This window comes from Mus caroli, chromosome 13 (genome assembly GCF_900094665.2).
Source record: "Mus caroli chromosome 13, CAROLI_EIJ_v1.1, whole genome shotgun sequence".
NCBI classification, from domain to species: domain Eukaryota; kingdom Metazoa; phylum Chordata; class Mammalia; order Rodentia; family Muridae; genus Mus; species Mus caroli.
In genome coordinates this window covers 50,609,393-50,619,734 of record NC_034582.1, presented here as the reverse complement: position 1 = coordinate 50,619,734, position 10,342 = coordinate 50,609,393, and the positions used below count along the sequence as shown (strand labels likewise).

Sequence of the window (10,342 nt, the reverse complement as noted above, 5' to 3'; positions counted from 1 at the left end):
ATAAAAAAAAAAAAAAAAAAAAAAAAAAAAAAAAAAAAAAAAAAGAATTTGGGTTCATTTTCCAGCAAACATATGACAGCTCAGAACTATTGGTAACCCAAGTTCCACAGGGTCAGATACTGACTTTTAGCTTCAAATACCACTGCACACTAGTGTTGTACGGATACTCATGAAGGCAGAACACCCACACATAAAGTCAATTTTTAGAAAAAGTATGCTTTAACCTATCAGCAAAAATATAAATCAAAACCACAATGAAGAAAACAGGTAGTGGTAGCACTTGTCTTTATTCTCAGCACTGAGGACCTACAAGCAGGCGGATCTCTGAGTTCAAGGCCAACCTGATATACAAAGTTCCAGAACAGCCAGGACTACACAGAGAAACCCTATCTCAAACTAACCCCTCTCCAAAAACAACAAACAAACAAACAAACAAACAAGAAAACCTAAGAGATGGCTCAGTCAGAAAAACTACTAGCCTCTCAAGCTTGACCACACAAGCTCCAGCCCCGAAGCCCACAGGAAACCAGATGCAATGGTCTGCACTTGCAATCCCAGCACTCCTAAGGCCAGATAGCCAGGAGTACAGAGAATACACAAGAGACAAGGAGATAACTAAATCCACCAAGCTATTCTGACCTGCAAGTGAGTTCTGTGGCAGGTGCACGGGCACACACGGGCACACGCGCGCGCGCGCGCGCGCGCGCACACACACACACACACACACACACACACACGCACACACACGTAAACAACATGAGTTCAGTCTCCAGGACCCACACAGTAAGGGAACTAACTCCCAGAAGTCGTCCTCTCATGTCCTTATGTACACTTGGCTCACCACAAATACTACCTTGTTTTGTTTTCTATTTTATGTGGCACCTAGGGAAATATGTGTGGAAATCCAGAACTCTACTACTACTGAGCTACAACTCCAATGCTTTTAAGTTTTGGATTTAGTGGTGCATTTCTGGTATGTGTGTGTGTGTGTGTGTGTGTGTGTGTGTGTGTGTGTGTATGTAGAAGCCAGAGAACTTCCAAGCATCAGTCCAACTTCCACCATGTGGGTCCGAGGAATTGAAGTTACCAGGCTTAGAGGTAAGAGCTTTTTACTGACTGAACTATATCTTACCAGCCCAAAATATGCAAAGAACTTTAAGTCTTTCTAGTGTCAGACAGCAGCAGCAGCAGACATGAAAACCTGACACAGTAGACTAGGACCTGTGAGTATGCATCATCTTACTGAGTCTCCAACCAAGTTTCTAAAAATAGAAACTACCTGGAAACTATGGGACCAAAAAAAGTAAGTAGCCCAATATAGTGGCTCACATCTTTAATCCCAGAACTTGGAAGGCAGAAGCAGGTGGATCTGTGAGTAAGGGAAGCCTGTCTACACAGCAAGTTTAGGACAGCCATCGCTGTTTTTTAGACACACTCTCTCAAAAACACCTGTAAGTAGGCAGGCAAAGTAGCACTTGCCTATAATCTCAGTACCTAGGAGGTGGAGAAAGGAACATTAAGAATTCAAGGTTGGGGCTGGTGAGAAGGCTCAGTGGGTAAGAGCACCCGACTGCTCTTCCGAAGGTCCAGAGTTCAAATCCCAGCAACCACATGGTGGCTCACAACCATCCGTAACNGAGAGAGAGAGAGAGAGAGAGAGAGAGAGAGAGTGAGTGAGCACACACTGGAGTGCCTTGCTATGGATTCCATCTGACCTGGAACTTACCACCCTTTTTCCTTCAATTTTGGGATTACATGCATGTGTCACTCCACTGTCTTACTGTTTGTTTAAATTTCTTTCAAGATTTTAATTTTTACTTTTTTTTTCATTTTATTTTGTGTGTAAGCATTTTGTCTTCATGTATATCCATGCACCACATGCAGTGCCTGAGGAAGCCAGAAAAGGGAGTCAAATTTTGGGGACTGGAATTACAGAAGGCTATGAGCCACACTACATGATGCTGAAAACCAAACCTGGATCCTCTGCAAGAGCAGTCAGTGCCCTTAAATGCTGAGCCATTTCTCCAGCCTCTTAAGACCTATATTTTTAATTTTATATACATATATGTATGAAAGTATATGTACATGAGTTTATGTAACTCTGCATGCAAGCATACACCTTTCTTAGAACATCTTACTATAGCCCTGGCTGACCTTGAACTCTGTATGTAGACCAGGCCTGGAACTCAGAGATCTACCTGCTTCTGTTTTATTTTAAAAGATTCATTCATTCATTCATTCATTCATTCATTCATTTATTATTGCATTATGTGAGTACACTGTAGCTGTGAGTGTGTACACTGTAGAGTACAGATGGTTGTGAGCCTTCATGTGGTTGTTGGGAATGGAATTTTTAGGACCTCTGCACACTCCAGTCGGCCCCACTCACTCAGGCCCAAAGATGTGTTTATTATTATACATAAGTACACTGTAGTGGACTTCAGACGCACCAGAAGAGGGTGTCGGATCTAATGATGGGTGGTTGTGAGCCACCATGTGGTTGCTGGGATTCGAACTCAGGACCTTTGGAAGAGCAGTCAGTGCTCTTACCCGCTGAGCCATCTCGCCAGCCCCTGCTTCTGCCTTTAATGTGCTACAGCAACACACCATTTAAATCTCATTCTGTAGCCCAGACTGGCTTCAAAATCAAACCCTGCCTTTAGCCTCCCTAGTGCTGGGATTACTGATATATGCCATATTACCCAGTTTAATATCACATTTTAAGTGACCATGACATAAAGTGAAAAGATCAGTTTGCAATCAGGAATTCTTAGTTAAAAGTTTCAAAGTTAGCTGGGCAGTGGAGGCAGAGGCAGGTGGATTTCTGAGTTTGAGGCCAGCCTGTTCTACAAAGGGAGTTCCAGGACATCCAGGGCTACACAGAGAAACCCTGTCTCAAAAACAAACAAACAAACAAACAAACAAACAAACAAAAGTTTCAAAGGCTAGAGAGACGGCTCAGAGTTTAAAAACACTAACTGCTCTTTCCAGAGGTCCTGAGTTCAACTTCCAGCAACCACATGGTGGCTACAATCATATGTAACAGGATCTGATGCCCTCTGTGCATCTCAGCGTACTCATATACATAAAATAAATAAATCTTTGAAAAAAGTTTCAATGTCACCTAGAGACAGTTTTCACACAGTGCAGTAGTAGCTAGCTAGCAATGCAAGTAGCTGAGAACACACTGTGGCACATGACTGTCATGCCAATAGGAGATTTGAGTTTGAGACAGTCTCCGCTATATGGCAAGGAAAACCGGGGTGCTGACACATCCTTTTGAGAAGTGGAAGTAGGATCAGAAGTTCAAGTTCATACTGTTATATTTATGACACTCTGTCCCAAAGGAATATACATAGGAGCTAGGCAGTAGTAACCCACACCTCTAATCTCAGCACTCAGGTAAAGGCAGGTGAATCTATTTGAGTTCAAGACCAGCCTGGTCTACAGAGTTCCAGGACAGCCAAGGCTACACAGAAAAACACTTTCTCGAACAACCAACCAATCAAACAAACCAACAAACAAAAACAACACACACACCCAACCCGGCTGGCAAGATAACACATACACACAGGATAAAGGAGCTTGCCACCAAGGCTGATGGCCTTAGTTTAATCCCCAGGACCCACATAGTAGGACACCAGTAGTATTCAATTCTGACTGAAATGCTCTGAAGTACCATAAAAATCCACATCTTTTTTTGTTTGTTTTTAACACTGTAGCTCAGGTTGGCCTCAACCTCAAAGTAACCCTTTCTGCCTCAGTTTCTTGAGTGCTAGGAAACAGGCAGGAGCCACTATACCTGACTGGCTTTGACCTTCCTCTTCTATGACATCTCTTTTACCACAAGACCCACCTAATAAGACAGTACAGACTAAATAATAAGGTCACAGCCTGTTCTAACTTTGAAGTCTAATATTTTCTCAAGATGTCACCTAATATGCACAATGTATGCTGGTTTATACTAGGGAGAAAAAGGAGTAAATAAAAATTTCTACATTTATACAAGTTTACTACCATGTTAGAGGCATAATATACTCAAAAGATTAATTTTTTTTGGTGGGAGGGTGGTTTTTGAGAAAGTCTCTCACTGTAGAATGGGGGACTTTGAACTCACTCGAACTCAAGAGTGTTCACCCTCCAGAGTGTGGAGATTGTATGTGTGAACCACTGTGCTCAGCTCTCTAGCAGTTAACAAGACCAATACAAGAGGGACTGCATATACCTGATGAGAGCTATGCAGGGTTACACGTCTACCATACACTTCTACGGAATCCAGCTCTACCCTCACATCCAACGTACATGTGAAAGACAAAACTATACACATGGACAATAAATATCAAATGAACCCGAAAAAGCTATGAGCTGTCAGTAGGTTTTCAAAATAAAACTACAAATTCTAATATACATCCAAAACAATACAACACAAATTTGAGATATCCACCACAGCAATTTTTAAAAATCTGTAACTGTCATGCTAAGAAACCATCGCTGTTATCAATCAACAGAAACAAAGGTGACACACCCACATTCTTTCTTTGCCACTTTAGAGATTGACAGTAGTATAAAGTAAAATAAAATTTAATGTCCTCAAAACAATCATCTATGTACTATAAAAACTTGTCATGTTGTGTTTTCAGGCATCTGTTGACTCTAAACAAAAACATAATCTTCTTTGGTGACATTAACAGTAATCATGACAATTTAGTGTCAGAATCGAAACAAAATCAGAACCAAATATGTAAAATTAATTATGGTTTTTCAGAAATCAAGCACTTTTAATTTTAGAAGTCATAAAACTGGGGCTAAAAAGATGAACTGGCTATTAACTAGTCAAGAAATTCTAAGTTCTAAAAAGTAAGACCTCAGGAACGATCGCCCTCCAGGAATACTACAGAGCACTGAGGGACTCAGTCATTCCTCTCCAGCTCTATACGTTCCTGCATGCTCGCACACAAGACATATATCTACAGACACACTTCAAGTTTTACAACTGGAAAAGCTTATCAAGCCTAATTTAGTTGTGGCAGCCATCAAAGGAGTAGCCCACTGTCACTTTACAAGTAGTTCAGAAAAAAAACTAACCTAACTTAACTTTTGAGCACTGGCCATGATAATTTACCATCTGAGTGAAGTTAAATTTATGCCAAAAATGCACTTCAACTTGCAGCAAGTTTGGCCCACGCTTTATGCAGAAACAGGACTCCAAGCCACACACTGGTCCCCTGCTAAGGCATCAGCAGACCATAAGTTTTTAGTTTTGTTGTTGTTGTTTTGTTGTTTTTTAAAGCGAACCAAATGTATACCTACCTGTAACTTGAAAATGTAAACCTGACCTCAGTCAGACGCCCTTAGAGCATTAACTTAGCCAAGCCTCAATGAAGCAATCTGGGGTAAACTATAAAGAACTGAACTCACACATCAGAGATATGGTTTAAAAATCAAAGTAAAATTTCCCTAAAAAAGCTCATCGTTAGCTTCCACCTATGAACTGGAACCAAAGACAAATTAAGTTTCCCTTTACGTGGCTTGTATATATACATTCAAGTATATATTTAAGTTGTACCAAAAGCTGCTTACAAATGGCAATTCCTGTGAAGTGGATGGTGATGAAGTTCCAGGTATTTCTAGCATGTTTCCTAATGGACTGGGACTGGAGTCTGGATCATCCTGAAAAGATAAATTTATTGAGTTAAATTGCTCTTCTACGGTAACGTTCGTGTCTCCTAGTGAGGTGGGGGCTGGGAGGAGGGCTGTCTTTTCATTGCTTCCGTCCACTTCACTTCTTTGTTTATTTTTCTGTTTTTCAGTTTGAGGAGCTAACGGCAAGAATGGCCGTTCCACTGCACCATGTCTACTCTCTGGCATGCTGTCTTGTTCACTTCCCATGGCCACTTCTACACCATTCTCTGATTTAGGCTCATAATTGCAGGTGGCATTGGTCTGAGTCTCCTCAAAGATCTCCTCTATACTCTCATCCTCTGTGACTGGCTGTTCTGGGTCCATTTCAGAATCTACATCTGCATCGTCCACACCAGTAAAATTCTCAAAGTGCAGAAAGCCATTCTTGGTCGTCTTTGTTACTCTTAACTGGAGTTCGGGGGAGTTATTACAAGTGGGCTCCTGTTTCATAGCAAGTGCTGTTGGACCACCAGGACTCAAGGAAGTGCAAACAATTGGCGACTGAGCTCTTGAATCACTTTTTGCAGGGTCTTGAAAGGATTCTGATCCATCAGCAGACCCACTTAAATATTCTACATTGATCATGGAGGCCAAATCCTGTAGTCTCCGCAGTGGAATGTAACAAGATGGAGAATCTTGTCCATAAGCATTTTGGGATGTTCCACTGGCAGCAGTCGGTAACTGCATAGTACACCCATTAAGTGGCTCAGAAAAATTGGATTGACCATTACCGAAAGGGCTGTCCTTGTCTTCGGGAGCATCTAAATTCACCGGATTAGAAAAGGACAGCAGACAATTTCTTCTAGATAATTCACAAGTCCGATCCATAATGTGCCTGCATCAACCTGGAATCCAAAAGACACAGCAATTAATCTGAGTTAACAAGCCATCTGACTCTTCTTTTCAAAATGGCAGCCACTTCTGAAGGCCTAGTGGCCTTTCCGAAGCTGCACTTCCAAGGACGGGAAAAGTTCTCCAGGCTGACACAGGAAAATGGCCTCAGTGAGAACTACATCTTCCCAGAGCCGGGTAAATCCTGCCACATGGAAACAGCCCGTTCCTCTTCCCTGCACTGCAGGCCGGTGGACACTGGGGCTGAACTAAAATTAAAACCCTTTGGCAGTCAAAATTCCCAGATCTCAATCGGGAACCCTCGTCTCCAACCCACGCCCAAGGTCCGACAGCCAAAATCTCTTGAAAGAGAAGGGGCTGCGGGTTTCGGGAGGCAGCTTCTGAGCGTTGCACAAAAAGGTATCCCCCTCCTTCTCCTCCTCCTCGTCCTCCTCCGCAAGCTGGGCGCAGCGGTCACAATAGCGAGGCACCCCGCGCCCAGCCGGCGCCGGAGCCTTTTGCAGCTATCGTGCGCAGGCCTCAAGCGAGTTGGCCGAGGCGGGTGTGCCCCGAAGCTCGCCTTCCTGGCTGAAAACATACTGGGTTCGCAGCCGCCAGGACCGAGACCCCGGGCCACGGGCCGGGAGAGAAACCGAGGCGATCGGCCGGCGAGAGCCGAGTCAGGGTAGCAGCAGCTGCTACTACAGCTTGACAAACATGGCTGCTGCCGACGCCGACGCCGCCTGCCCGGGCCGTGCTCCTTCCCGCAGCCGCGGCGGCAGCCACCTCCCGGCAGCGCTGCTGTCGGCGCTCATCAACACTCAGTAGCGAGCAAAGTTTGCTGCGGGAGGGCGGCCGCCCCCGCGCCCCCGCACCCCCAGCCAAGCTACCTGAGGGCAAGCAGAGGCCGAGGTGCGCGCGGGGCTGGGGGGGGGGCGACACACGGCCGGCGATGCACGGGCCGCGGCGGGAGGAAGTTCGCCGCAGCCCGGCCAGCTAGGCCCGAGGCCCGCTGGTAGTGATGGAGGAGGAGAAGGAGGAGGGGGAGGGCGCCGCCGCGGCTGCAGCACCGCGGGCCGCCAACCCTGCTCGGCCACCGGCCCTCCACCGAGTCCCCTCACCTCACTCACGGCCACACCACCATCTTCCCGGCCCCGCTGTCTCCTCCCTCCCTCCCTCCCTCCCTTCACCCCCTCGCGCCCGTCGCCCACCCCTGCGCACTAGTTACCGTGCCCCGCGCCCCCTCCCGGGCCAGCTGGGGGGAGGGGGTGACCCTCATTACACCGGGGCGCGAGCGGTGCGGAGCGGAGGACACCGAGAGAGGAGACGCTCGCCGCGCCCCCCTCCCCCCCTCGTCTGTCTCTCCCCGGGCGAGAAGGCAGCGAACGCGACCTGCGCCCCGGCCTATTCCTCCTCCACCGCCGCCACCGCCTCCTCCTCCTCCTCCTCCTCACACCCCCACCGCGCGCGCCCCCGCGGCGGCGGCGGCGGCGGCGGCGCGTGCTGAGGAGAGGACCTCGCGCACCGGCCCGCGTGCGAGCGACCGAGCCCCCCCCCCGGTGCGCGCGCACTCACCCCCTCGGCGCGCGCACCACCCCTCCTTCCTGCGCGCGCACCCATCCCGTCCCCGTGCCCCCCCCCAGTACACACACACCCTGCGCGCGCTCCCACGCCTGCCTCACTCTTCGGGGTTCAGTGCGGGTGAAGTCGGGCTCCCGAGCGAGCGAGCGAGCGGCCGGGCCGGGAGGCCCAATCAGCGGAGCTGCTGCTGCCGCCCCCTCCCCTCCCCTCCCCTCCCTCTGGGCGCCAGCTCAGGGCCCCGGGCCTACGGGTCGGCCCAGCTGCCCGGGCGGGGCCTGAGGCGGACTCTCCTGGGGGGCCTCGCGCGCCTCCCCAGAGTGTCGGGGCCTGCGGGCGTCGTGGGTGGCATGACGATCCTTTCACCTACCTCGGGGCGCCGCGCCAGCCCCTGGTTGCACACGGCTAACTGCACCCCAGTCATCCTGAACCCCAACCCTGGAGCCACCATGGTGCCTGGCTGAGGCCTGGCCCGCCGGCCTTGCTCAGGCCCGCGTCAGCCCCGGCCTCCATCTTAGGTTCCAGCCCGGGCTCCCCATCCACTGGGCACCTGCCCTCAGCCCCGCTGGTTTCGACCCTAGGCCGAGGCTACCCCCGTCTCGCTGTAGGGCTCACCTGGGGGGGAGTTGGCATGGGGGTCTTCGAGGCCCCGAGCAGACGTGGCCGCAGGGGAACCCCCTTGCCCAGCCGCACCCCAAACCCACACCACCACCACCACTACAGACCAAGCTGAACAGGAAACAAAATGGAGGCAGCAGCAGCTCGGGTCTGCCTCCCCGAGCCAAGCCTCTACAGCCCTGGGACTCCCTTTCGGCCGCAGGCTCGACGCCCGCGAGGCAGGGGATTGGCTCCTCCCGGGAGCCTGGGGCAGCCGCCCTGGAGCAGCGCGTGCGGGCGGGCCGGGGACTCGGCCCTGCGGTCCCCACGGCCCCTCACCCACCACCCCTTCCCTTCCCCCTTCCCTCTTCCCTCTCCCTCCCCAGACCGGGCCGTGCGGGGTGAGCGGCTCCGGGGAGCAGGATCGGGTGACCCGCCCCGGGGTACTGGCCGCAGGACCGTGGCCTCAACCCGGGCCCGAGGCCGAGAGACCCCGCAACCCTGAGCCCACGCCCCGCACCCCAGCCTCTGGGATGCAGCCTAACGGCGCGCCCGCACCTCGGCCTGTCGCCGTGCAGCCCCCGCCCAGCGAGGCCGAGCCCCCGGTCCAGACCCCGCGGGGACGAAGCTCCTCGGTCACCCTCAGGCCCAGGGGTCTTCGCTGCCCCGGGCGGGGCGAGGGGAGCTCGGGGGGAGGGGTCCACTAATCCCTGCACCGCCTCCCGCGCCTACTGTGGGTCTGGGTCTGGGCCTGGCACCGCGGCCCCGGGGCTGCGGGCGCTGGCGGCCTTGGAGAGGTGCGGGCGCGCGGGGCTGGGGGCCGGGAGGGGCAGCGCCTCGCACCGCAGACGCTGCAGTTCTCCGCACCCAGGCAGATGGCCCTCTCGAGCGCGCTTCGCCCCTGAGGCCCAGGCATCGGGACCCCTGTGCGACTGCACGGGGACGGCCGACTGGCTGGACGGGCTGGCCAAGCATGAAAGGCGCAAACCCCCGGTTAGGAAGGCTCTGCGTTAGGATGACGGGGCCCTGCTGGCGCGCACTCAGCACCAGGGCCCCGCCGCCCTGACCTCGTAGGGCTGTAGCGCGTCCATTCTTCAAAGACAGTGGAAGGACAGGTCAGGGACGGGACCAGGCCTGGTCCAGCTACTCCAGTCCCCTGAGGCACTTCTCCCTTCCCGGACCCTGCTGCTTCCTGGGTTTGCTTCACCGCAAGAAGCTCACCTCAGGCATGACTTGGTCCCTAGAGCGTTAAGCGCATCCTTGTTGTTGAGAGAAAGCCATATTGGACGGCCCCGAGAATTCCCGCCTCTTCCAGAAAGCCTTCGGTGATTTGGAGTTCATTTTAAAGCCGAGGGCGCCGCCCTCGAAGTCCACGTGACCACCATTCCTCCAGAGGCTTAGTAAATGTGCATAGTTATTGCCCCAGTAGAGACCCTCTGGTAACTAGACCCCCACCTGGGAGAACAGTCACTTTCAGCGTTCTCCTGCCAAGTATCTGTACTGGTTGGGGATCTGCAATGGTTGGGCCAAACTCCATCCTTCCCTACCCTTCACCTCGTGACTGTGTCCAGCAAGCAGCGGCTTAGGATGCTTCCAGCTGTTTGCTGTCCAAGACCCACAATCCATTAAAGGAGGCTCAAAGCTAAGCCTTCAG

General features: G+C 51.5%; 1 protein-coding gene across 8 annotated transcripts in view; it reads right to left on the bottom strand.

Annotated features, from left to right (window-relative positions):
- Nsd1 (nuclear receptor binding SET domain protein 1) overlaps positions 1-9,998 on the bottom strand; it is a 106,833-nt gene extending 96,835 nt beyond the window's left edge. Inside the window, exons 1-3 of one of the 8 annotated variants that reach the window (XM_021180998.1) lie at positions 7,635-7,672; positions 6,414-6,527; positions 5,581-5,670 (exon numbers count right to left, since the gene is read on the bottom strand). In XM_021180998.1, coding sequence (XP_021036657.1) covers positions 5,581-5,670; positions 6,414-6,443 — 120 coding nt within the window. In that variant the 5' untranslated portion in view covers positions 6,444-6,527; positions 7,635-7,672. Of the gene's footprint in view, positions 1-5,580; positions 6,528-7,113; positions 7,612-7,634; positions 7,673-7,741; positions 7,957-8,167; positions 8,191-8,706; positions 8,824-9,909 lie in introns of those variants that run through there. The other 7 variants (XM_029468505.1, XM_021180996.2, XM_029468506.1 and 4 more) reach the window with 7 other exon arrangements.
- Positions 9,999-10,342: the final 344 nt, after the last annotated feature.